This window comes from Antechinus flavipes, chromosome X (genome assembly GCF_016432865.1).
Source record: "Antechinus flavipes isolate AdamAnt ecotype Samford, QLD, Australia chromosome X, AdamAnt_v2, whole genome shotgun sequence".
Classification (NCBI taxonomy): domain Eukaryota; kingdom Metazoa; phylum Chordata; class Mammalia; order Dasyuromorphia; family Dasyuridae; genus Antechinus; species Antechinus flavipes.
The window spans coordinates 80,451,953-80,479,657 of record NC_067404.1 but is presented as its reverse complement, the minus strand read 5'-3'; the positions used below and the strand labels follow the sequence as shown (position 1 = coordinate 80,479,657).

The 27,705-nt window shown below is 46.1% G+C and overlaps 1 protein-coding gene across 7 annotated transcripts; it reads left to right on the top strand.

The window, feature by feature from the left end:
* The first annotated feature begins 3,697 nt into the window (after positions 1-3,697).
* Positions 3,698-22,094, top strand: LOC127542480 (zinc finger protein 7-like). Of its 7 annotated transcripts, none has more exons than XM_051968121.1 (7): positions 3,698-4,610; positions 10,918-10,987; positions 11,740-12,006; positions 15,630-15,691; positions 17,020-17,149; positions 19,529-19,642; positions 20,445-22,094. In XM_051968121.1, exons 3-7 carry the CDS (start codon positions 11,928-11,930, stop codon positions 21,212-21,214), a joined length of 1,155 nt encoding a protein of 384 aa, XP_051824081.1. In that variant the 5' UTR covers positions 3,698-4,610; positions 10,918-10,987; positions 11,740-11,927; the 3' UTR covers positions 21,215-22,094. The 7 variants fall into 7 exon arrangements, with proteins under 7 accessions (XP_051824081.1, XP_051824087.1, XP_051824085.1 ...); XM_051968123.1 differs by lacking the exon at positions 3,698-4,610 and adding an exon at positions 6,421-8,617; XM_051968122.1 differs by lacking the exon at positions 3,698-4,610 and adding an exon at positions 6,421-8,621.
* Positions 22,095-27,705: the final 5,611 nt, after the last annotated feature.

The window sequence follows — 27,705 nt, the reverse complement described above, 5'->3', positions numbered from 1 at the left end:
TTGGGTTATAAGATGATTGTTGTGCTGGGTTGTATTATTCTGGATTAGATTGTGATGTGATTGTTGTGCTGAATTGTGTTGTGCTGGGTTGTGCTGTGAAGTGCTGTGTCGTGGTGTGATTATTGTGCGGGGTTATATTGTTCTAGGTTAAGTTGTGCTGGGTTGGGTTATCATGGGATTATTGTGCTGGGTTGTGTTGTGCTGGGTTGTGTTGTGTTATAATATGATTGTTGTGCTGGGTTGTATTATTCTGGATTCGATTGTGATGTGATTGTTGTGCTGAATTGTGTTGTGCTGTGAAGTGCTGTGAAGTGCTGTGTCGTGGTGTGATTATTGTGCTGGGTTATATTGTTCTAGGTTAAGTTGTGCTGGGTTGGGTTATAATGGGATTATTGTGCTGGGTTGTGTTGTGCTGGGTCGTGTTGTGTTTGTTGGGTTATAATATGATTGTTGTGCTGGGTTGTATTATTCTGGATTAGATTGTGATGTGATTGTTGTGCTGAATTGTGTTGTGCTGTGAAGTGCTGTGTCGTGGTGTGATTGTTGTGCTGGGTTATATTGTTCTAGATTAAGTTGTGCTGGGTTGGGTTATAATGGGATCATTGTGCTGGGTTGTGTTGTGTTTGTTGGGTTATAATATGATTGTTGTGCTGGGTTGTATTATTCTGGGTTAGATTGTGATGTGATTGTTGTGCTGAATTGTGTTGTGCTGGGTTGTGCTGTGAAGTGCTGTATTGTGGTGTGATTGTTGTCCTGGGTTATACTGTTCTAGGTTGAGTTGTGCCGGGTTGGGTTATAATGGGATTATTGTGCTGGGTTGTGTTGTGCTGGGCTGTAGTATGCTGTGTTGCATCGTTCCGAGTGGTATTGTGCTGGATTGTGTTGTGATTGTGATGGATTGTGATGGGTTGGGTTGTGAAGTGCTATGTTTTGTTGTGCTGTACTATGTTGAGTTGTCCTTGTTGAGTTATGAAGTGATTGTTGTGCTAGGTTGTATTATCACAGGTTAAGTCGTGCTGGGTTGGGTTATGATGTGATTGTTGTGCTGAATTGTGTTGTGCTGGGTTGGGTTGGGTTTGTTGGGTTATAAGATGATTGTTGTGCTGGGTTGTATTATTCTGGGTTGGACTGTGGTGTGATTGTTGTGCTGAATTGTGAAGTGCTGTGTCGTATTGTGATTGTTGTATTATGATATAATTGTTGTGCTGGGTTGTATTGTTCTGGGTGGTATTGTGTTGTGTTGGATTATAATGTGTTTGTTGTGCTGGATTGTGTTACACTGTGCTGTGGTGGGTTATGATGTGATTGTTGTGCTGAATTATGTTGTGCTGGGTTGGGTTGCGTTTGTTGGGTTATAAGATGATTGTTGTGCTGGGTTGTATTATTCTGGGTTGGACTGTGGTGTGATTGTTGTGCTGAATTGTGAAGTGCTGTGTCGTATTGTGATTGTTGTATTATGATATAATTGTTGTGCTGGGTTGTATTGTTCTGGGTGGTATTGTGTTGTGTTGGATTATAATGTGTTTGTTGTGCTGGATTGTGTTACACTGTGCTGTGGTGGGTTATGATGTGATTGTTGTGCTGAATTATGTTGTGCTGGGTTGGGTTGCGTTTGTTGGGTTATAAGATGATTGTTGTGCTGGGTTATATTATTCTGGGTTGGACTGTGGTGTGATTGTTGTGCTGAGTTGTGAAGTGTTGTGTTGCATGGTGATTGTTGTATTATGATATAATTGTTGTGCTGGGTTGTAATGTTCTGGGTGATATTGTGCTGGGTTGTGTTATACTGTGCCGTGTTGGGTTATGATGTGATTGTTGTGCTAGATTGGGTTGGGTTGGGTTGTGCTGCATTGTTTTGTCTTGGATTGTGTTTTGTTGTGCTGAATTGGGTTGTTCTGGGTTGTGATGGATTGTGTTGGATTGGGCTTGTTGGGTTATAAAGTGATTATTGTGCTGGGTCCTATTGTTCTGGGTAGTATTGTGCTGGTATGGGTTATAACGTGATTGTTGTGTTGGATTGGTTTGTGTTGTTGTGTTTGTTGGGTTATAAAATGATTACTGTGCTGGGTTGTATTATTCTGGGCTGGACTGTGGTGAGATTGTTGTGTTAGATTGTGTTGTGTTGTGTTTGTTGGATTATAAGATGATTGTTGTGCTGGGTTGTATTATTCTGCGTTGGACCGTGGTGTGATTGTTGTGCTGAATTGGGTTGTGCTGTGTTGTGTTGTGATTATCGTATTATGATTTAATTGTTGTGCTGGGTTGTATTGTCCTGGGTAGTATCGTTCTGGGTTGGGTTATAATGTGATTGTTGTGCTGGATTGGGTTGGGTTGGGTTGTGCTGCGTCGCATTGTTCTGGGTGGTATTGGGTCGGGTTGGGTTATACTGTGCTGTGTTGTGCTGTGTTGCATTGTTTTATCTTGGACTGTGTTTTGTTGGATCGTGCCGGGTTGAGTTGTGCTGAGTTGTGATGTGCTAGGTTGTATTGTTTTGAGTTGAGTCATGCTTTGTTGTGTTTAACTGTTGTGCAGTGGCTGTGCTGCATTGTGTTGCTTTGTGCTTTGTTGTACTAGGTTGTGTTCTGTGCTATACTGTGCTATGTTGTGTTCTGAGTTGTGTTTTGTGCTATGTTGTGTTATATTGTGACGTGCTTAGTGTGTTGTTATTTTGTGCTTTGCTGTATATAGCTGGGTTGTTTTGTTCTGTGCCGTGCCGCGTTGTGCTTTGTCGCGTTTAACCGGGTGGCGTTAGCCGTGTTGTGTCGTGCTGTGTCATGTCGTATTGTTGTAGTGTTCTAGGTTGTGTTGTGTTATTTTATACTCTGCTGTGTTTAGCTGGGTTGTTTTGTGCCGTGCTGTGTCACGCTTTGTCGTGTCATGTTTTGTCGTGCTTCGTCGTGCTGGATTGTCCTGTAGCTGTTCTGGGTCGTGCTTTGTTGTGTCATTCTGTGCTGGGTCATTCACGTCTTTATTTTTAGCACTATTCCAATAAGAAGAAGGGAGAGTTGAGGATGAGGTCCATTGCTTGGGGAGGCCAGGCCTAAGGTAAAGGGTGACAGGAAGGTCGGAGGTCAGCCAGACCCTTCTTTCTCTTCTACTTCCTCTGCTAAGGAAAATGATATCTAGACTAGGAAAAAAAAAACAGGATTGAAATGGCTGCGACTCAGAAGTGATGAGAGAGCAGCGGGCCCCCGGGAGTCACCTGCCCACATTCTGCTCCCTTTTGTGCCGGGTGGCAGTCACCCTGAGCAGTGCTCAGAGTCCTCCCAAGGGGAGCCATTCCAAAGTGGGCCTAGTGGACCTCGGGAGGTGGTGGGCCCGTTGGGACAAGTATAGAAATGCACTTGCTGGGCTAACCCCAGAGTGATCAAATTAACGATAATTAAATTGTAACACTCGCCCTATTCCCTAGGACGTACACGAGAACTTTTATGAAATAACAAAAATATCATTTGCGATGCCAGAAAAAGTGTCTTGTACATTAAATAAAATACATACTTTTAAAAGCCTATTTACTTCAGCTCCTTTAAAAATCTGGTTTTTGTATTTTGTGACATAGAGGATATCAGGCCAGCAGTACATTATAGAATTTCTAAATCACTTGGTACCCGTGTTGGGAGTCTGTCCCAGCATTCTGTGCTGATAAGAGAGCGGGATCTAAAAACGTCAGCCCCCCCCCCCCCCCCCCCCGTCGGTGTGGTCACTGAAAATATCAGTGGCTGTGATTGCCGAATGATCATCGAGAAATCTTTCAAAGATGCTGTGGGGGAGTCCCATTTTAGAAAAATGGAGTCCTTAGATAAGAGGCCAGACTTTGATTCCTGTAAGAAATTTAGAATATATCCAAGGAGTGGCTGGTAAACACATAGAAAAGGTCCACTGCGAGAGAGTTCAGAGGGTGTTTAGGGGCCAGGGGGAAGTTCAGTTTAACTGAAGTAACCAATGCATGACGTGTGGAGGAGGAGGGGGAGCATATGAAACAAGCATGAAGGTAGAGAGCCCCCAGTTTGTGAAGAACTTTGAATACCTGGGGAAGAAACAGGAACTTGACCCAGACAATAGGGAGCCAGCAGACTTTTGAAGAGCCTGGCTGGCAGGGGCAAGTCTCCACGTAAGGAAGATGCTTCAGGGTGTTGATGGTACCTAGTTTGGTGAGATCATTCAGTGCAAGTAGGGAAGGCCGTTAGAAGCAAGTACTAGTACCTGTGCCTAGGAACAAGTGAATTGTTGGTCCAGAAAGAACTGGAAGAGCTGGAACTTGCTGCTGGAGTGAGCTCGTGACTCACCTGTGCCCATTCCAATTCCAGTAGAAGCTGAGCAGCACTCTAGAACTTGGATCGGTTGATCGGTTCGCAGTTAACATCTACTGGGGGAGATTCCCATCTTCTGTTTCCCTTTCAGCTGGTGTAGGCACAGAAGCTGAAGCCCCGGGAGATTCCCCACTGGCTCTCCACCCTTGGTTGGTGCTCCCTCAGCTCCTCCCTCTACATATGGATCGATAGCTCAAGGATGTGGCCTTGTATCTCACAGGGGAGGACTGGGAGCAGCTGGAGCCCAGCGGGGGGCCCTCTGTGGGGATAGGTTGTCCCAGAATTCTGGGTAGTGATCAGGTAAGTCCTCATATTCCTCAGTCCTTTTGGTCTCTTGGTAACCATTGAGAATGTAAGAAGAGGGGGATGAGAATAACTGTCCATTCAGCCCAGGGTTATAGATTTTGAAAACATCAAACTGACTCCTTAAAGAATCGCAGATATTCTTTTTTTTTTTAATTTTTATAGTCAGAGATTTTCAAAGCAGGGACTCACCTTAGAAACCACTGAGTCACAGAGAATTGCCCATATGTAAGGGACCTCACAGAGCACCTATAACCTCATTTTACAGAGGAGAAAATCGAGGTCAGAGAGACTGAGTGATTTGTGTATGGCCACCCAGGAGAGTCAAAGCCCATCATTCTCAAGGGGGTAACTGCTGCCTGACAAAGGAAAAGTACTTGCCCAAGGACACCTAGTAATGTCTATGGTTGGATTGAATCCAGATCTCTTCACTCCAAATTCCCAGCCCTTTCTTCTACCCCTTTCTTCTCTAGGGAAAGTTATGATCTGAGCATCCTGGTGATTCGGGTCACTGGTCAGTGTTTGCAAGGCCCACAGACCCCAAATCATTTTACCTTCTCTCCACAATTAATATAGCACTAAAAATAACTGCTAGCATTCAGCAGTGCTTCGAGGCTTGTAAAGCACATTCCATATCCTAGCTCCTCTGTTCTAAGGACCCGGTAGAGCTCCTACTCCCTCTCAGCTGAATGCCCTGGAACCGGGACTAGGTTCCCAGGCTAGGTAATAGGCTAGGGAGCCGACAAATGGCACCCGATCCTACACCCGGTACTAGCACAAGGTGCTCCTGGAATCCATTTCTGACCGGGTGTTTGAAGCCCTTATCATCCCTGATTGCTGGGCACTCCTGGTGCCACCTTTAAGGCCCACAGATGTGTCGGTAGAGCTTTCCTTCCATCCTCCTAAGCTTCCTTAGGCTGGAAAAATGACGCAGTGTGACTTTTTGTTGGCTTTGCCGCTCAGAATTTGATTTGATAGGCTTTTAAAAGTTGTTTGGAGGGGCATGTTGGAAGAGTTAGGCAAAAAATGCTCACATCCACTCCTTCAACTCTACCACTGCTAGACTTTTTAACAGATCGGCTGTTTTGTTTGGTTTTGGTTTTTCTTTGGGCGAATGTGGAAATGTTTTGCGTGACTGCACTTCCATAATCTATATCAAATCGCTTGCCTGCTCGAGGAGGAGGAAGAGGAGGTGAGGAGGAAGTTTGGAACTCAAATTAAAAAAAAAAACAAATGTTAAAAATGTTTTGTTCTCATGTAATGGATAAATTACATTTCAGGCAGCTAGATGGCTCAGTGGATAGAGTCCTGGGCCTGGAGTCAGGAAGACCCAAATTCAAATCCAGACTCAGACACATTAGCTGTGTGATCCTTGGCAAGTCACTTAATCTCTGTTTGCTGCAGCGGGAGCAAATGGCAGTGTCCTTGCCAAGAAAACCCCATGGACAGTATGGGCGTGCTGAGGTCCACGGGGTCACCAAGACTTGACCGTGGCTGAACAACAATGTCATTTGTATTTTGAGAAACTAGGTGGCACAGTGGATATGGTGCCGGGCCTGGAGTCGGGACGCTTCCTCTTCCTGAGTTCCAATCTGGCCTCAGACACTTCCAGCTGTGTGACCCTGGGCACATCACTTAACCCTCTCTGCCTCAGTTTTCTCAGCTGTAAAATGAACTGGACAAGGAAATGACCAAGCACGCCAGTATCTTTCCCAAGAAAACCCCAAATGGGGTCACAAATACTCAATAACAGCAATTGAGGGGGGGGGGAAACCAACGTCTATAAAAAAACATCAGCCAAGTATTTTCTCTTTTCTGGGCCTCAGTTTCCCTCTCTGAGAAGAGATGAAATTAATCACCTCTGAGGGCCGTTTTGGCTCTGGTACTCTTTGGTCCTAAGTTCTTTCCCTTGTTTGGGCCTCGGCTTTCTTCTCTGAAAAATGAGGTGGACCTGACCTAGCTAATCTCTAAGGGTCATCTCGCAGTTCTAAAAATTCCGCTGTTTTCCACCCAACGGGCCCTTCTCCCTCTCCAGCCTGATCTGCTCAGCCGCTGGCCGGCATCCATCAGTTGGCTTGTCCGTTCACTCATTCGGCAAACACGTATTCACTGCTTTCTGGCCGGTGAACGCTGCCAAAGATACTGATAGTTATGACGCAAACTCTGCTCTCAAGGAGCTTACAGACCCCATTTCATGGAAGAACGAGTGCCCAAATCGTGCAGTTTGGATCCAAGGGTGAGGTGCTCTTTAGCCCTGAGATTCAGAGCTGGGCTTGGACACTTACGTTAACGCCATCATGTGAAAGTCTGAAGGGGTTTGGACTGTGTTAGGAGTCAGGAGCCCTGAAGTTTGGGTTTGAATCAGGAAGGATGAGATTGGAACTAGGCTTCGGGAAGACTAATCTGGGGACAAACCAGGCTGAGATGCAGTGACTATGGAACACACAGAGTGCTGAATTTTAGATTCAGGAGAGTCCTGAGTGTCAATGCCAGAGCAGCCTCTGCCAGAGCCTGCTGTTGACTTTCCTTGGGATTCTGGGCTGTGAAAGCCTTGCAGACCTTTTCAGTTGAACTCTTATTAGTCACATCTCTACCATTCTGGAAACAGCATTCCCTTATTTGTAAAATGAAGGACTTGGATTACATGGCCTCTATCGTCCTTCTAGGTCATATTTGGGTTCATAAGTGAAAAATAGTCATAGCTGACCTCAAAGGTCACCACATCCAACCTTGTCGTTTCTCAGATGAGGAAACGGGGGTCCAGGGAGGCTGTGAATTGATCAACTTTTCACAGATAAATGTAAGAAGTCAGAGTTAACCCTGTATCTCTGGCTGGCCAGTTAACGCCGTTTCTGTATTTTCCTGATCATTTGTCTGACAACCGTTCAGGGCACGTCAGCGAGCTGCAAACCCAACACGAGGGCCTGTGTGATGTGGCTATCTGATGCAGGGTGCATTGAGAGGTCTGGTCCCACCACACTCTGCCCTTTGTCATAACGTAGAGTATTGTGCTCAGTTCAGGGAAAAGACACTGAGAAGTTGGAGAGGGTCCAGAGGAGGGTGAAGGGCCTCCATCTAAGGTCAGGTGAGGATGTAGTGAAGCGAGTGGAGATGTTTTAGTCTGGAGAAGACTCAAAGGGGAATGTGAGTACCCTTTAAACAACAGAAGACAGCTGTTAAAAGAGGGATTCAGCTTTTTCTGATTGATCCCAAAGGGCTGAACCAGCATCATTGAGGGGAACACAAAGAGGGGGAGATTTGAACTTGGAGTTGGGAAGAACTTCCCACCAATGAGCATCATCCCCACGGAAATGGGCTTCCTTGAGAGGCATCAGGCTCCCGGGGCCTTAAAGGCTTCAAGTGAAGAGCAGATGGCACACCCCCATTGGGGATGCCCAGAGAGCTGGGTAAATGGTTCCAGTATAAGCTGGACCAGACAAGCCTTTGTCAGCTCCAAATCCTCAGTCTCTTGTACCACCTTCCCCCTGGAGGGGCCTTGGCTAGTATCAGGGACTAGAGAGGGGGAGCTTGAAGCAAGAGATTCCCAAGGAAAGGTCAAGCGCTGGGGGTGGGGGTGGGGCCGGCGGCAAAGAAGGCCCAGGTGGATGGGCATGAACTAAGGGCTGAGGGTGGTGCCCGGAGCGGCCATTTTTTGGCGAGCTGGCATTTCAAGCCGGTCTGGCCTCCTCTCCCCCCTGCCCCTCCTTCCCAAACGAGCTCTCCTTTCTCGCGGATCCCTTCTTGCTTCTCCCCTTTTCCCTCCTCCTCGGTTCCCTGCCCCCTTCCTTCTCCATCCGTTCACACTCCACCCCCCATGCCGCTTCCGGCCCGCCCCCGTTGCTATGCAACGTGAGGCGTGCAGCCAACCCCGGTGGCCGGCGGCCCGCGGACCTCCCGGCTGCCTTGAGCCGCGGCCGGATGCGAGGCGGAGGCTGCGAGGGCCCAGCCCGGGGCCTGGCCACACGCCTTCCCGCACACGCAGTCGCCTTCTAGCGCAGGCGAGAGTGAGTGAGTGAGGGTGGGCTTGGAGGGGCTCGGGACGGTGGGGTGGAATCCCCGAGCTTGGACTCAGGTGAAGGCTGCGGATAAGGGCCCGCTCGCCTCCATAGCGCCCCCTCCGGGGACCACTGGCCTGCGCCTGCGCCAGCTGCGGCGCTCCTTTGCCCCAATCACTATTGTTATTACGCCTGCGCGAACTCTTCCCTCGGGTCGGCTCAGCACCTGGGTCAGCGCCATAGCCCTAAGGCCCACCCATAGCTTTTTCACTGTGTAAATCATTGGTCGTAGACGTCTTCCTACCCTTAAAGGCCCCAGCTCAGCTGCCACTTCCTCCAGGAAGCCTTCCCTGATTTCTTGAACCTCCGCTCAAAGTATAAGCTCGTAGATCTCAAAACAAAAGGGCCATGAGGTCTTCCAGCCTAATCACCCCTCTCTCCTACAGATGGAGAAAGAATGACCCAAAGATGGAAAGAAATGGCCCAAGATCATAGTGGCAGAGCCAGGCACAAACTTTTCATCTGGCGACCTAAAGTCTCAGAATCTTGGAGGCACTTTAAAAACAATACGGGTCAAACTCTTCCTTGGGGAAGAAGAGGGGAAGTGAGACCTGCCACACAATCGGAGACCAGTCTGAAATAGAATCCTCTTTACTGCTTCCTCCTCCCTCCCCGTTAGTTTCATCCCTCCAGGGCCTGGGTTTCTGTCTTCTTTGTATCTCCCAGAATCCTCTACGTACTGGAGGCTAAATAAAATGGATGCCCCCCTTAATGCCCTGGGTATAGTCAGCAATCACTAAATATCTAATAAGCACCTATACCTAAAATCTCTTTTTTCTCACTGATTTCCTATCAGTCCTTTAAAGCCCAACTCAATGCATCCTTCTCCAGAGTTTTCCCTCATCCCTCTGGTCAGTAATGACTGTTCCCTCAGAGCTCACATAATACCTTGTATTTTATAAATCTTTAAGGCATTTATCATAAACTATCACTTATTATACTTATTTGATCCACTGAAGATTGTGGTCTTATCCCCCTCCCCCCACTAGGTGGAAAGCTCCTTATTTCCAGGAATTTCCAACCAGCAAAGATAGTTCTATTTTCTCTTTGCCTATCTTTACGCCTTTTATTTCTTTCTCTTGTCTTATTGTTATTGCTAATATTTCCAGAACTACATAATATGGAGAGTAGGCATCCTTGCTTCACTCCCATATTTATTACCTATGGCATATGATGTTTGCTTTTGATTTTAGATGGATTCTTTGGAGGAAGGGGGACACAGACAGGAGTGGATAAAACCTTACTATTAGAATGACTAGCGAGTAGTAGGAGAGATAATGAGGCACAGTTAATTCAGCAAACATTTATTTAGGGCTTGCTGGGTACAAGGCCTTTACTGAACACTGGAGCCATGTGTGTAAAAGAGACAGAAATGAATAGGAGCCATTCTTTTTTTCCTGGAGAACTCACAGCTTAAAAATTAGGAAGATTTAACTAAAGGGGCCCGTGGGTGGAGTCCCAAGTTGGCCCAGATCAGATGGGGGTTGTGAGAGCCCAAGTTGGCTCAGATCCCAGCGGGGGCTGGGGCAAGCCCGGATCTCTTATTGGAATTCAAAGGGACGCTTTTGACCAGGATTTGTGAATCAAAGGTCCTAACTTCTTGAATGATAATGCATCAGCTAGGAGGGGTTGGGAATCAGAAAGGAATAAATCAATCTGAAAGGACTAGTTTCTTAAAGGGACCACAACCCACATCACTATTGTTTGCAGAGTGCTTTGCTACTAGAGCCCAGAACTGAACCAAGTACTCCAATGGTAGTTGGCCAAAAGCAGAATACAGCCGGAGTATTACCTTCCTAGTTCTGGACTCCCTAAATACAAGTTGAGATTGAGTTACTCCACCATCTGTCCCCTAAAATGCCCTTCCTATCATCCTCAGAATGATCTTTCTTAGGTAAGGTAAGAGTTGGGGGGGAGGGGGAGTTTACAAAGAAAATCGAAACCTAGGTCCTGGAGGGATATGGTTGACTGGGAGAAGAAAGGAAATAGCAAAGAGAATTCTAGTTCTGGCCCTACCCTCCAGCTGTGTCCCTTTCCCTCTCTGGTCACTGCATTCTTCTGTTCAGAAATCCTGAAACCCTACTATCTGGTGCCATTCTATTTTTTTCTAGCATTATCTCCTATTACTCTCCTTTATGTACTGTGTGCTCCAAACAAACCAGTTAACTTCACCCTTCCCCATGTTCTCCCACCTCCAAGACTTTGCTCACACTGTTCCCTGTACCTAAAAATCTCCCTCTTTTTTTCAGTGAGTTCCTATCAGTCCTTTAAAGCCCAACTCAAATGCCTCCTTCTCCAGAGTTTTCCCTCATCCCTCTGGTGAGTAATGACCTTTCCCTCAGAGCTCATTTAGTACTTTGTATTTTGTAAGTCTTTAAGGCATTTATCATAAAATAGCACTTATTATACTTATCTGATCCACTGAAGATTGTGGTCTCATTCCCTCCCTCCCCCCAACTAGGTGGAAAGCTCCTTATCGCCAGGAGAAGTACTATCCATGTTTTGTATTTCCAGGTTGTTCCTCTACTAGGCTTCTGACAAATCATGTTGATTTTTTTTAAATGTTTGAGTATTTTTTTAGGCTGCAACTTTGCCGAAGTTATTAATCATGTCAACTAATAGCTTTGTTAATTCCTTCAGATTTTCCAACTAAGGCATCATCTCGGCAAAGATAGTTCTATTTCCCCTTTGCCTATCTTTATGCCTTTTATTTCTTTCTCTTGTCTTGTTGTTATTGCTAATATTTCCAGAACTACGTAGCGTGGAGAGTAGGCATCCTTGCTTCACTCCCATACTTATTACCTATGACATATGATGTTTGCGTTTGATTGCTTAGATGGATGCTTCTTATGACAGTAAAACGGTTTCTATGCCTATACTTTGTAGGGTTTTTAAGCATAAAATTGTCATCCTCTTTCCAAGGTTTCTTCTCCATCTATGAGATAATCATGTCATTTTGGATGTTTTGCTTTTTATTATGATTAGTTATATTGATTGTTTTCCTAATGATGAATCATCCTTGCATCTAATAAGTAGTTTTTTGAAAATAATTTTTGTTTTTCTTATGATAGGTCTGATATCCTCAAGTCACTACAGACCAACCCAGCCCTGAACTGTTATCCTCCTTGGCACTAAGCTTCTCCAGAACCTGAAGATCCGTTCCCCAAATAGTGTTGAGCCTTGCTTTATACAATAGATGTCTTTGTGAAAAGCTGTGCTAAGTTAGGTTTTTGTAAATAGGCCCAATTTCCAGTGCACCATGGGAGCTCGGCATTTAAAGAAACCCTGCGGTGAATCCTTAGATAAAGGGAAGAACTCCCTCCTAAAGCATGGGCCTGGTGAGTACTTTTATGGATACTGAATTAGCTTTAGGTGTGCAGTGCTAGCTGTGGCAGAAGCAGGTGCTGCCATAGTGAGGACTGTGAGCCGGGGCACAAGACAGCACTTCCTAAACTTTCACCTTTTTTGCCTGTCACTGTTTACCTTTGTAGCCCCAGTACTTAGTATATAGCAGACATTTCATAAGTGGAAAAATATAGAATACTGGCCTCAAAGCTAGGGACACCTGAGCTCCCCTGGTGACGGGCAGCTCACTAGCAAGAACCAAGGAGAGGATATCCTGAGCCTTAAGGCATCAGTGGTAGTGGTAGCAACAGCAGCAGTAGCAATGGTGGCTGCAGTGGCAGTGGTAGTAGCAGTATCTCCACACCTTTGTGGCTGTCTCTCCTGTCTGAGATGTTCTCCCCACCTCACCCCTCGCTTCCTTCAGAATCCATCTCATGTCTACCCCAATTGTCTGTACTTTCTCCTTTCTAAAATTATGTTGCTAATATGTGGTGGAGGCAGGGCCCATTCCACTTAGCACTGGACACCTAGTAGATGTTGCCGAAACGTTTGTTGAAGTGAAGTGAATTAGTTCTTGGGGAAAATGAGGAAGACGTGGTACCTGCCTTCAGGGAGCTTATAATCTAGGATGGATCCAAAGCTATGTAAGTAATACAAATTAGAAGAGAAGTATCTAAGAGAGGCAGTGTGACCTGGTGGAGAGAGGGACGGCCTTGATATCCAAGGAGCACCTAGCTCTGCTCTCCCCCCCCCCGCCCCTCCCCCCGGGAAAGCCTGAGTGACAGCACAGAGCTCTTTCTCCAACAGTTGTTCTTTTTCTCAATTTGTATCACATCTTCTGTTTTGACGTATCCCTCACTTCCAAATGTACTGTTCCTTTCCCCCAACCCGAAAGCTTTGTGTGACAGAAGATGAATATAAAAAAAGTTAAGCAAAACCAACCATCACATCAACTGCATCTGACAATGTATACATTATTCCATACCCAGAGCCCCCCACATCAGCAAAGAAGGAAGAGAGGTGGTTTCCTGATCCTTGTCACCAAACTCGGCCATCTTAATCACATACCTCTTTCCAGAGGCCAAATGGGAGGGACCATGTGAGGGAAGGCTCTAAGATGAAGGAGGACTGGGCAGGGCTTCTTGCAGCAGAATAGGGAATGTGAGTGGAGTCTTAAAGGAAGCCACGAGGCAGAGGAGAAAGAGCATTTGGGAAGCTAGAGAGAGCGAGCAGCAGAAAGGCCAGAGTCCAGGATTGCTGCATGATGGAGGGTATATTGGGAAGGAGGGCAGAAGAAGGCTGGAAAAGTAGAGGAATATGCCAGCGAACTTTCTATTTGATCATGAAGGGAAGAGGGAGCCACTAGAGTTCACTGAGTAGGGGAATGATCTGGTCATACTTTAGGAAGATTGAGGGTGGACTGAAAGAGGAAGAGACTTGAGGCTTGGGGGACCAAGCATCCATGGGGGGCCCATAGTCCATGCTAGAGCTTGCAGCCAAGTGGTGGCTGTGTGAATGGAGAGACAGGGTGTTGTATGAAAGCTGATGTGGAAGGGGAAAACAACAAGACGAGGATCCAGAAAGTCTTTCTGAGTAGGTGGCATTTGAACTGGACCTTGAACTTTATGTAAGATATCAACAGGTATAGAGTAGAAGGAACAGCAGAACCTGATTACAGATTGGGGCTAGGAAAGGATCTTTGAAACGTGACCTGTTTCTTTAGAGCAGCGTGGCCAGCATATTTAAAGGGGGACCCCTGAGAGTGCAAGATGGAAGTCCATGAACATCTCTTTTAGAGCTAGAAGACGATGGACCCAGACCCACTCAGACGTGGTTGTACAGAGCAAGTGGCAAGTGGGCCTTTTGTTAAGCTTAAGGCCTGTCCAGATAAAAAGGTTAGCCTGCAGACCCTATACAAGTGTCTCCAAACCAGGCACCTTAATAGCTGCTTGTATCTGGGTATACCCATCACAGTTCTCCCTCCCTTGGCCACAAAAAAATCCTCCTTTTTCAATAAGTCCATTTCAGTTCAAGCCTTTATTAAGTGCCTGCTGTATGGAAGGTACTGGGGAGGCAGTGACACAAAACCCACCATCTAGTGCTGGGGAGTATGCCCTGATGATTTACTTCACAAACCCCAAGCTTCTTGAGGCATGGAGAAAAAGTAAATGCTTATTAATTGAAAGAAGAAACTTTAAATTTAAAAAGAAGATTATGTGTTCTCAGTGATTCCCAGTTTCCCAGGTTAGACTGGGAATCTACAAGCATTCGTTCATCCATTCGTTCATTTAGCAAATGTTTATTAAACATCTGTTCTATGCGTCGCCCTATATGCAAAGATCAGATCATCAAATAAGAAGCACTGATTAAACACCTACTATGTACAAGTTATTGTGCTATCCCTGGGGAATGCAGAAACAAAGTGAGGCAATGTGTATGGAGTGGGGTGTGCATGGGTACACGTGTGCGCTCTCCACTAAGCTTGTGCTGGGGGTCGTAGGGAAAGCCGGGGAAAAATGTTTTGATCAGGGCAGGCAAGGATGGAGAGCAGAAGCAGAGGAGAATGGCTCATCTCACCCTTTCTAGAAACGATGGTGGGACTGACTTGATTGTTGTTCGTGGAGCAAATATAGGAGGTAGTTATAGTAAAGGTACAGGGCCGATGAAATCGCCGGCCAATGGACTGGGTAGGCTCTGGTGAACGGTAGAATAGCATGTGATATACTGTTGAGAACCAGCCAGATAGTGGGCTGAGTTTCCACCTAGATAGCAGAGTGGATAGAGTGCCAGACCTGCAGTTGAAAAGGCCTGAGTTCAAATCCCCCCCAAAACAACAAGTACCTGCATGACCCTGCACTTCACCTCGGTTTGACTGAGGTTACTCTTCTCTAAAATGGGGATCATAATAGCATGTACCTCACTTGATGGTTGTGAGAATCAAAGAAGATAACATACATAAATGCTTATATTTTACAGACCTTCAAGTCCTAGATGAGTGCATTATTGCTGTTGCTATCGTTATTATTATGGAGAACATGGAGTTGGTCTAGTTAGGGGTAGTAGCCACCAAGTGGGACAGCTCAGCAGGAGGTCAGAGTCTCAGCCTCCCCCAGAGAGGTGACAGCCAAAGGGTGATAAAGCGGCAACACCAATATGGCGCCTGCTACTAAGTGATACGTGTATTACATGTGTATTCACAAAGCATTATGTCAAGACTGAAGGGATAAGGTTAGTCCCCTGCTGGTAAAGCTGAGCAGACTTCTGGGAAGAGGGGTAATGGATTGAACTCTGCTGCAAAGGGTAGGAAGGAAGTCATTAGTAAAGGACAACATCCTAGATATTAAGAGGAGCAGCTGGTCAAAGGCCAGGGCACGGGAGGGTGAAGAGCTTATTGATGTGGGCTTGGGAGTGCAGAGAGCAGCCATTTTTTACTGAGCTTAGAGTGTGTGATAGGGTGTAATACAGGAAAAGGGTAGAAAAGGATCTTGATATACCCAGATTTGGGAGGGCTTTGAATGCTGCATTAGGGTTAGAAAGAGAGGGATTGGGGGGCAAGGAGGGTGATTTCTGTTCTCTTGGCTTGTTGGCTTCTCACTGGCCCTTTCTCTTTGCCCAGCTCCACCTGCACCCCGACTACCAAAAGGCAACAGAAGAAGCCAGGCTGCGGTTGGCTCCCAGGTAAGCTGGGGTTCCCGTCCCGCCGGCCAAGGACCTAAGATCCATTGCCTTCCCTCGGGCCATTCCGCCTCTCTCGGAGGGCCTTTCCTTCCCCTCAGCTTCTTGTTGGAATTCTTCCCCTCTTCACCCCGCTCAGTGTGCCCCCCTTTAGCATTTTACTTGAACTGCTTTTTCAATATCCTCCCCAGCTGCAAACGTCCCCTCTCGCCCTCCCTTGATTTCCCTGGCGTCCCTTGTTCTGCTCTTGACCCTCATAACTCTGTCTTGTGTTACGCTTATCTTCCTATCTGGCCATTCCACCCTGTCTGACGGAATGCTGGACCCTTGGGGCAGCAAACAGCATTTGTCATCCCCCAGTGGGAGTCTCCTCCAGGGCCTCTGACACAGAAGGTCCCAAACAGATGGGCGGTAGAGAATTCCCTTTAACTCTTGAAATGCATCAGGGAGAAGGGAGGCAAGGACACAGGGCAAGGACTGTTGATCTTAGTCGAGTTGTCTGGGGGGCAACAGCAGTCCCCACAAAGGAGTGGGGGTGTATGATTGGTCTGGTGGTATTCAGCAAGTTCCTGGAAAAGGAGGAAGAAGAGAGGGGGAGAAAGAGGAAGAGAAAGAAGGAGAGGAGGAGAGAAGGAAGGGGTGAAGGAAGAGAGGAAGAGGAAGAAGAGAGGAGGAGGACAAAGAAGAGAGGAGGAAGAGGACGAGGGGAGAAAGAGAATGTAGGTCTCCAGACAAAGAAAATCCAAGAATTTCAGAGCTCTGAAACTGAGGCCCAGGGCAAGCAAGGGATTTGTTAGGGGCAGAACCAGGATCAGAACCCTCAGAATCTCAGTAATGGAAAGCAAAATTAACTTAGAATTCTTTGTATTTTCAAGCTTTACAAAGCTCTTCCCTCAGAAAATCTCCTTGAGGTAGTTCATTCAAATATTCTTATCCCCATTTTACAGATGAGCAAAGTAAGACTTAGAATGATAAAGAGACTTGCCCAGATCACAAGCAAGGGCCAGATCCACATATCTGGTCCAGGGTCCTTCCCATCTACTCCACTGTCCCCTCAGACAGCATTTCTTCCATAATCTGAGACATAAGGAAACTGAGGTCCAGCTCGGGCCAGGGATTTGCCTGAATCCACAGTTTAGTGCTAGAAGAAAGTCAAATCTGCTTCTCCTGGCTCTTGGCCAAGTTCTGTTTCCTCTGTATCATGCTCCTCTCACCCTAACTCCTTCCCCATGCCTACCAATAGACTCGACTTACCACCTCTGCCCAAGCCCTCTGCTGCCTCAGGCCACCCACCCCTGAACAGAGCTAGGATAGTGTCTTTGTTGTTTTAGGAAACATCGATGACCTTTGAAGATGTGGCTATTTACTTCACATGGGAAGAATGGAGGCAACTGGACCTTGCACAGAGGGCCATGTATAGGGAAGTGATGCTGGAGAATTATGGGAATGCAGCCTCACTAGGCAAGTATGCAACCCAGACATCCCACATCTGGGGTTCACTTGAGTCCCAAATTTGTTCCCAAGTGTGAACATGAAAAGAGGAATGGGAGCAGTGAATCACGTAGTCTTCCAGTGGCCAGAGGAGGCAGGCTGTGGAACATCTGGCCAGAGACCTACAAGGTCCTTAGGTCATTCATGTCTCTGACCTCCTGGAGCATCAGGGTCTATGAATTTATTTCAGTCATTCTTGAAGTGATTACTCTGTTTCAGCCTTATGGCATCTCAGTCCCCTACTGGATTTACTATCGTGAGCGTTTGAAGTAATTATCACCTAGACATTTGGAGAGCCTAGCTAAGAAGGGTCTTTGGGAGTGGGCAGTTACCGAATGGACTGTTCCTTTCAGCTCCTCCAACCCTTTCACACAAAGAGGTGGCCCTTCTCTTTGCCAAGGCAAGCCCCTCCGCTTGCACAAGGGATCCCAAAATACCCTGTTTCCTTCACCAGATTGCCCTTTCTAGTGGCCTTGTTGTCTTATCTATCTTTAATCTCTCCCTGTCTATGGTGGCTCCCTTGCTGTCCACAAACATGCCATGTCTCCTCCATCTTCAAAAAGCCTCACTCACCTGTCCATCCCTACTAACTACCTTCCCATCTCTCTTCTCCCTTTTGTGGTTAATTTCCTCGAGAAAACCATGTACAGTTGGTGCCTCTGCTTCCTTTCTCCTCTCACTCTCTTAATTCTCTGCCATCTGGCTTCCAAGCTCACCATTCCACTGAAACTCCTCTCTCCAGAGTTACCAGTGCTCTCTTAGTTGCCAAATCTCACCGCCCTTTCTCAGTCCTCATCCTTCTTGACCTCTTGGCAGCCTTAGACACTGTTGATCACTCCCTCCTCTCTAGGTGTTGATGACCCTGCTCTCTCCTGATTCTCTTCCTCCCTCTGACTGTTCCTTCTCAATCTCCCTTGCTGGGTCCTCCTCCAGATTATGTATGGGAGTTAACCAAGGTTCTGTCTTCTCTACGCTTTCACTCAATGGTCTCATCGGCTCCCATGGATTCAATTATTCTTTGCAGAGGAGTCTCAGCTCTCTCTGCCGACCTCCAATTTCCAATTTCCAGCTGCCTCTTGGACATCTTAAAGGGAATGTTCCCTAAATGTCTTAAACTCAACATATCCAAAATGGAATTCATCATCTCCCCCACCCTGCCCCCAAGCTTTTCCTTCTTTCTTTCTTTCCCATGGCTGTTGAGAGTAGCACTCTCAACTGGCTCACCACATCCTTGACCCCTCACTCTCTCTCACTCCCATATCCAACCTTTTACAAAAGCCTGTGGCTCCTACCTTGAAACATCTCTCAAACATGCACCCTTGTCTCCTCTGATACCCTGATGCCCCCAACCTGATGCGGACCCTTATCTCCTCATGCCTGGATTATTGCAGTAGCTGCTCAGGGGTCTGCCTGCTTCAGATCTCTTCCCACTCTAGTACATCCTCCATTCAGCCCCCAAAGACATTGTCTTAAAGCAAAGGTCTGATCATATCGTTCACTTCCTAATCAGTTAACTTCTGTATCTCCCTAGAATCTCCACGATCAAACACAAAATGATGTGTTTGGCATTCGTGACCCTTCATAACCTGGGCCCTTGCTCTCTTTTTAGTCTTCTTACACATTATTTTTCTCCAAGTACTCTCTGGTCCGGGGACTCTGGCCCCTTGGCTGTAACACCCTTCTAACCTCACCCTTCCCTGTGCCTTTCCATGGGTCTTTCCTCATCTTTGCCTCCTGACTTCCTTCCAGTGTCAGCTAAAATCACCCCTTTTGCAAGAAGCCTTTCCCAGTTCTTCTAATCCCAGTGCCTTCTTTCTGAGACTGCCCCTAATTTCTCCTGTCCAGAACTCGCTTTGTACATATTTGCCTGATGCCATCTCCCAAAGAAATTGTGAGCTCCTCAAGGACAGGGACCCTCTTTTGTCTTTTTTGTATCCTTAGCACTTAGCAGACAGCCTGGCCCTGTGGTAAATGCTTGGTAAATGCTTGTTAACTTGACTTTCCTCACCGACAAAACCCCTTCAAGTAGACCCTGTCCATCTCCCCCCAGACTAGACACTAAATATCCCTGGCTCCTGTATGCATGCTTTTACCTCTGAGAGCTGCGTACCGTCCTCCTAGCTGGACGAGGGCAGGTTACTCATTGTTCTTCTGTTTCCAGATCATCAGTTCCCTCCCAGTTGCTGGCAATAACTTTGAGAGGCTCCTGCCCATCCTTTCTGACCTTGTCTAAAATGGTATTTTGGGTATTTTCCTTCTCTCATTTTTTTGAGGATGCTCCTGCCCCAGGGACTAGGCCAATGCTCTAGCTAGACCACTCACCCGTCTGCTTTCTTTCCCCTTGGGCAGGGCTTACAGGACCCAAGCCTTTGTGGATCTCACAGCTGGAACGAGGACAAATGCTGTGGACTGTGGATCTACAGGGGACAGAGGCCATTGAGGCCAGGAGAGGCACTTGGCCAGGTATGCGAGGCAGCTAGAAGCAGAAGAAGGCAGGTTCCAGGCAGGTACCAGGCAAATGATTGCCCTTTTATCTACTGCTTTTACGTATAACCCTTCCTCTCTCATCCCCGATCTTCACCCCAGTCACCTTAGTTTCTTTTTCCCTTTCCTCCCCCATCATCTCTTTCAACTTGGTCACTCTGGCCAAATCTGGGCTCTGCCACTTGCTACCCATGTGGCCATGGGCAAATAACTGAACTTTTTCTCACTAATAAAAGGAAAGTATTGAACAGGATGACCTCTGAGGTCCTTCCAGCCTTAAAGTCTGTTATCCTGTGAGCCTTGTCCATCCAAGTCATGGCTCCTTCTGTGTGACCCTAGCCAAGTCACTGAACTTATCTGATCTCCAATATCCTCAGCTGTAAAATGGGAATCACCATCACCGATGATTGCTTTGTAGTAAAATGTCCTTTTGCTTTGGGTCAACTTGATGCTTCTCCCCCAGTTGTCCTCCAAAATACAGATAAGTTGGCCCCAATCCCTTGCTTACAAAGATCCATCCAGGAAGGCAAAGAAGGAAAATGTTTTCTCTTTGTTATTTAACAAAGATAAACAGAGATATTTATTTGTTATTTACGCCTGTTAGTCCCTTGCTCTTCCCAGGCCTTAATTTCCTCATCCATAAATGGAGATAACAAATGGGTGAAAGACATTCGTTTCCCAATGGAAAATTGGGAAAGCTGTGTACTTCTTCCTCTTTGCCCTTCATGCAGCCCAGTACAGGAATCTTGATGACATTTATTCCTTTTCTTTGTGATTTCAGATGGCAGGACTGACAGCAGAGAGTCCATGCCAAAGCCAGGCATTCCTGAAGATGCGATTTCACAGGGACAGTGGTGTGGAGACGGACTACAGGACAGCTTGGACAGGAGCACATCCAGGCATGTGGCTGGTGCTCCTAGGCCAGTCTCCATAGCCAGATGTCGACGAGGAAATATTGACTGGGAAAATAAACTGCAAGAAGCAGATCCTTCAGGAGAGGGTGGCCTGAGTGGGGAGTCCCAGAATTGCCATACTAGGCAAAAGTTGGAGCTTCCCAGAAATCAGATTGCTCCTCATAGAGAGAAGCTGTATGAATGCGATGAATGTGGGAAAGCCTTCAGGTGGAAGTCAACGTTTGTCCTCCATCTTCGGATTCACAGTGGAGAGAAACCTTATATATGTAATGAATGTGGGAAAGCCTTCAGTCAGAATTCAGATCTGACTAATCATAAGAGAATCCATAGGGGAGAGAAGCCTTATGAATGTAGTGTATGTGGGAAAACTTTCACTTGGAGTTCAAACCTTATTAACCACAAGAGAATACACAGTGGAGAGCGGCCTTATGGGTGTCATATATGCGGAAAATCTTTCACTCAGGGCTCAATCCTAATAAAACACCAGAGGATTCATAGTGGGGAGAAGCCCTATGAGTGTGATGAATGTGGGAAAGCCTTCAGTCAGAAAGGGAACCTTATTAATCATCAGAAAGTTCACACCAGAAAAATCATTGTTGTGAGCCCTACATGCATAATAAACATGGGCAATCTGTGAGTTGAGCTAGTAGTTTGGTTCCCCTCAGGGTGGAGAATACTGACAAACCGACCAGATAAAAGAGTCCTCCTGTGGGTGCTTAGGCATAAATCCAAGGAAGGATTCGCAGTCTCCTTACATCTCTTGGCCTGGGATATTATCTCAGTTAATTTCTTCTGATAAGCCGCCTTCCTTTCCTCAAATAGGATACTCCTCAAGTTGGAGCTCTCTATGACTTTATGCGGATTGCCTTTGTCACACTGAGTGCCAGAGCTAATTAGATCTCAGGCCAAAAAGATAGTCCTGGATATATTAGTTATGTCTCAGCAAGCCTGGCCTTCTTCAAAAATATAGATAAATTGGTCCCAATCTTTTCCTTACAGATATATGGCAAGGAAGGCAAAAAGAAATGCTTTCTCTTTGTTATTTAGTAGGCACATCTGTAAGCCCCTTGCCCTTCCCAGGCCTTAATTTCCCCATCTGTAAATGGAGATAACAGTATTTCCTCTAGTTGTCTCGCGGGGTTTGTGCTTAAAAAGGTGCTTTGCAATCTTTAAGATAGGAGAGAAATGGGAGTAGTGAAGTTTTATTTTCCTAAACATTTTTTATTGTGTTTTTCTTTCCAATAGCCTCCTTCCCACCTACTCCTAACTTTGGGGAAAAAAGAACAAACCACGTGTAATCAATACGCACAATCATGTAAAACCTCCCAGTAATTAACCCCAAACTATCTTCTGTCTCATTCTGCACCCTGAGCCTGTCTCCAGAGGTAGACAGCCCGCTTCACCACATGCCCTCTGGAATGCTGCTTGGTTATTGAATTGAACAGAGTTCTTGATTTTTTGTAAGTTGTTTGTCTTTACAGTATTGTTGTTATTGTATAAATTATTCTGGTTCTGTTTGCTTCCCTCTGTGTCATTTCATAACGTCTTTCTAGGGTTCTCTAAAACCATCCTTTTTCACTTCCCACAATATACTAATAGTACAGTATTAATGCTTAGAAATCACTTAGTCCAAATCCTTTATTTTTCAGATGGGGAAATGGAGGCCTATTAAAAGGGCCTGACTTGCTCAGGAGCTCTAAGGATCCATTAGAGCAGAAAACTCAAAAAATCAGATGGATGCATAAGGAAGAGAAATCCCTGTTTTTCCATTCAGAAAATTTGCCTTGGCTGCCTCCTGCAGGGCCTTGATGAGATACCCCTAGAAATCAGGGTATCTTGTTGAGCCCCTGATCAGGGGGGATATGGTCCCGATGCAAGTGTGCCTATTCCCTACCTGAGTGAGGAGGCCCTCACCTTCCGCAGTTCAAGGTTCCCTTTCATCTGGAGCCCATAGCTGCTCCCCAGGTGTGTGCCTAGCAAAAAATAGGCCCATTCCCACAGACCCCAGTTGGATCATTTCTTTCAAAATAGTATGATGGCTTTTTCTGTTTCCCCCCATCATTTAACACGAGACAGCCCACTTCCAGGAGAAGTTAAAGAGAAAAAGCTTGATCTTATCCACGGCTCCTTTCTCCATCATCCCTGACAGAATCACATTCCTAAAGCACAATTACTCAACTATTTTCTAATTCTCAGGCACCCCCTCAGTTTCTTATTCTTTGCCATAACAAAAAAAGAGCTGCTGTAAGTGTCTTTGTACAGATGGGTTCCTTTCCTCTTTGTGTTCTTTGGGACATAAGTCTAGTGACGGTATCCCTGAGTCAACAAAGGATGTGCAGTTTGGTAACTAGCAGGAGAACAGGGTGGGGGTTCTTTTTTTTTTTTTTTTTTTTTTTTTTACTGGTGATCCCTTTGCGCCTGAGAAATTTTTACATGGGTTTATAGGTATATAAAACAGGTATACAAACAAAACATTTACAATAATAAACCCGAGTTTCTCAACTTCCACATTTAGTTATGAGACCCCATATGGAGTCATGAGCCACAGTTTAAGAAGCAGGGGATAAGGGTTGGAGTGTCCCATCTGCAGTCAGGAGAGACAAATTCAGTCTTAGAGTCTTGCAAGCTGTATGACCCTGGGCAAGTCAGGCAGCCTCGTCGGTAAAATAGGGACTATAAGCACCTACTTTGTAAGGTGATGGTGAGGTGGTTTGCAAAATGCTTCACAAACGCTGAAGCCCAAGGAAATAAGGCTAGCTAGATTGTTATTTTGGATCCCAGACTCCAAATTGTTCTCCAGAATGGCGTGAGAACTGTCACAGCTCCCCCAGCATTGCAACCATGGGCCTGTCTGCCCAAAGACCCTCACATCACCCTGCTTGTCTCAGTTTCCCCATCTGCAAAATGAGACGGAGAAGGAAATGGCAAACCACACTGATATCTCTACCAAGAAAACCCCAAACGGGATCACAGCGAAGCTGACACGGCTGAGCGACAGCACCGACAATTTTGGTCCTCTGTCACCTTTGCCATTGGTGCAGAGCAGTTTCCAAAGCGACGGGAGGCGAGGGGGACGCTCCGCCCCCTCTAAAGCTAGCCGGGCGGGGAGAGGCCGGGGCGCACCACCGAGACGCTAGGCTGCCGTGGCTGCCTAGAGCGGCACGGAAGTTCCCCTAGGAAGGCAGGAAAGCCGGTTCAGAGCAGGGATGGATTTGGGAGTACTTCCGGTAGCGGTGGTGCTTTCCCGGGCCTGTGAGTGTAAACGTATGAAGCACTGGGGCAGGTTTCACTCCTCCCCGCCTCACTCGCCCCAGGAGTCTGAAGCTCCTGTGGTGGCAGGGCTGGATGCCTGGAGCTCTCCAGGGTCTGACTCGGGCTTCCCTCTCGCTCCCCTTCCTTCCTTCATTCTTTCCTATCCCCTCTGAGGCTCCGTAGCACTTCCCAGCCGCACCTGCGCAGATGCGTTCTGGGCCGCCTCCCCGGGCATTTACCTGCGCTAGCCGGCGAGTCCTCCGACACCCTCTAAGTGGAGGGCTGGGCCGCAGCGGGTGCCAGGCAGCCTCTAGGCCCCGAGCTTGCCCGTTAATCATAAATGAGCATCCGTGCCTCCTCTATGCTCATTGCCCCAAAGCTTGCCCGTCCCCCCATTTATAGAAAGGGAAACTGAGGCCAAGACAGCCTGAGAGCCTCGTTCCTGCTGGTCAGCTGCCCAAGAGCTTTAAATGTCCATGGCATCTTAGCCATCCCATTGGCTCAATGCTCTTCTCCTGCCTCAAAGCTCTTCCCCCACATCAATCCACTCTCCACTCCAGGGGTCTACATGGCTCCCCTCCATCCTCTTAAGCTCCACTAGCTCCCTGTTACCCCCAAATTTTTTTTAAAAAGTTACTTTTGGTATTTTAAATCTCTCACAACTTGACTCCTTCCTACCTTTTCAGTTTTTTGCTTTTTTTTTTTTTTTTTACACTTTGCACTGCAAACTCTATAATTCCCTTATATTAACTCACATCCTGTTCTTTACATATGATACTCCAATTCCAGTCTCTGCACCTTTGGCTGTTTCTCCTGGCTGGAACATTTTCTCCCCTCTTCTCCCATCTACCATCTTCTAGTCTCAGCTCAAATATCTGTGACCTCAATGCTAAATTGTGTAAAAGAACAAAAGGAGGGGATGTTTTGTATTAAAGAGAATTGTTTTTAAAGCTGCTTTAAAAACAAGATAATTCAAATCCTACTTGCCTTAGGAGGTCTTTCCTGCCCTACCCCCTACCTGCTGGTGCCTTCCCTCTGACATGATCTTCCATTCACATGTGAGCAGACAGTTTATCTAGGGAGAGAAGGAGTCAACAGCACCAAATATTGGTGCAACAAAGAGGTTGAAGAAGATAAAGAAGACTGAAGTAAAAAAAAAAAGAGTTGATAATTAAGAGATTATTGTTAACTATGAAAAAACTGCTTTTGAAAGAAGGGACCCCAAAACTCGAAAATCTCCTTCAACTCTGCCTCAGTGAGGGACTCTGACCGTGGGAAACAAGAGAAACAGCTTCATTCTGTTATCTAGGTGGGGTTGGTTCAGTCCAGAGTAAAAGAATTCCAATTCTATTGAATTAAAGAAATTCATTCAATTCTATTCAAATTCAGCACAAGCTGAAACCCAGCTAGTGGATGAGAGAACTTGGGACTCCACCCACTAGCCCCCTTCAGTTTGGAGCCAAAGCTATTATAAAAGAGCCAATCTAAAATCTTCTCTTTGCAGAGGTTCTAAACATGCCATGCTATGCTAAGGAAGCCTCTGCCCATTGGAATAATATTCTTTTCCAGTGCTACCCTCTCTTTAGCCTCCCTATTTCCCTAACGAGACTTTATGCCTCTCTGTCAGGATTTCTAATCTTACTTCCCAATCCCTATAATAAACCTCTTTTATCAATCTAGGTTTTCAGGTTTGTAAATTCCTATAAGAGGGTTCCTCAAAACCCCCTACCCTTTTGCCAAATTCCAAGGGGGTGCAGGGGAGCCAAATTTCTCCATTTGGTTCCCTGAACCCCAAACCTGCCACTAGTCCTTATCATTTAACTCCCTGACCACCAGAAACCCTAATATCATTTTGGTTCCCTAAATCTAGACCTTATCATTTGGTTCCCTACAAAAGGGAATCCCAAACCTCATCATATTTTTGGTTCCCTAAAAGAGAACCCCCAAAACTAGACTTCACCTCATCACTTTGACTGAAGGGTTTTTAAAGGTAAAGGAGATGGACATATTTGAAAGCAGAAAGGAAGGAAGCAGCAGATAGTGATAGGTTCAAGATTTGTGAAGAGATAGTGATTGAGGGAGCAATGTGCTGGAGAAGGTGGAAGGGGACAGAGACTGCCATGAAAATGAGTGTGAACTTTACTTGGAAGGAGTCTGGGACTTAAAGGAACATAGGAGCCATTTTTCAGATGGGGAAATTCCCTTCTCATGGAAGAGAATTGAGTTGCCCGGGAGCTCTAGGGAGCCACTGAGCTGATTAGTGCAGAGAACACCCTGCCTCCTGCAGGGCCCTGATGAGATACCACTAGAAATCAGGGTATCTTATTGAGCCCCTGATCAGGGAGGATATGGTCCTGATGCAAGTGTGCCTAACCCCTACCTGAGTGAGGAGACCCTCACCTTCTACAGTTCAAAGTTCCCTTTCATCTGGAGTCCATAGCTGCTCCCCAGGGGTGTGCCTAGCAAAAAATAGGCCCATTCCCACAGACCCCAGTTGGATCATCGCTTCCAAAAATAGGAGTATGTTGACTCTTTTTGCATTCCACCATTGCTTAGTATGAGAGGGAGTCCACTTCCTGGAGCAGTCAAACAAAAAACTTGATCTCATTCATGGCTCCTTTTCCTTTAGTGCACCAGATGGAATCATTCCAGAGAACCACAGCCCAGCGGAGCCAGTGACCCAAGATAGATCCAAGGGATTATCCACAGGGCAGTTAAGGGCTCTTGTTTCAAGGCTCAGTGACATTTACAAATGTGGCTGTGCATCTTTCCCCAGAAGAATGGAAGCAGCTGGTCCACTCAGAGGGCCCTCTATGCAGAGATGTTGCTGGAGAATTACTTCTTCCTGGTAAAGGGAAGCCTGCCTCCAGCAATCCACGCGCTATGTCTTAGCTTCCTCATTTGGTAATGGTAATGAATGTAAGAACAAAACTAAGTAGTAAATTTAAGAAATTGAAGATCTTCATATAAAAGGGGGGAAGACCCACATGTTTGTAGCATGTCCTCTTTGTAGTGGCAAGGAACCGGAAGCTGAGTGGATGCTACAGTATATAAATGTAAAGCAATAAGAATTTCTATAAAAAATGACGAGCAGGATGATTTCAGAAAGGCCTGGAAAGATTTACATGAACTGATGCTGAGTGAAGTGAGCAGAACCAAGAGAATATGGTACAAAGTATCAACAAGATTGTATGATGATCAATTGTGATGGCTGTGGCTCTTTTCAACAATGAGGTGATTCAGGCCAATTCCAATAGAGGGGATGGAGAGAGTCACCCGGAGAGAGGATTGTGGGAACTGAATGTGGATCAAAGCATAGTATTTTCACTGTTGTTGTTGTTTGCTTGTTTTTTTTCTTTTACCTTTTGATCTGATTTTTTCTTGCACAGCATGTGGATATAGAAATACATTTAGAAATGTGTTTAGAAGAATTGCACATGTTTAATCTCTATCAGATTGATTGTTGTCTATGGGACCGGGTAAGAGGAGAAAAGGGAAAATATTTGGAATGCAAGGTTTTGCAAAGGTGAATGTTGAAAACTATCTTTGCATGGATTTGGAAAATAAAGAGCTATTAGTTTAAAATAAAATAAAATTATAACTAATGTTTTAAAAAAGGAAATCGATCTCTTCCGTGTATTGCCTCCTGCCTGCCTTAAATGACCTTGTGAGTTGTCATGGCTGAAAAATTCATCTAGTAATGAGCCTCTGCACAGTCAACTACGCTGGCCCTCCAAGAAAAATCACATCAAACTGGTGAAACTTGACAAAGTTTGCAGTCCACTGAGAACCCAGGTTCATCTCCCCACTATAAGAAGCATAGTGCAGAAAGATTATTGTCATTATCATTATTTCCTGGCGTTCCCAAATCAAGGA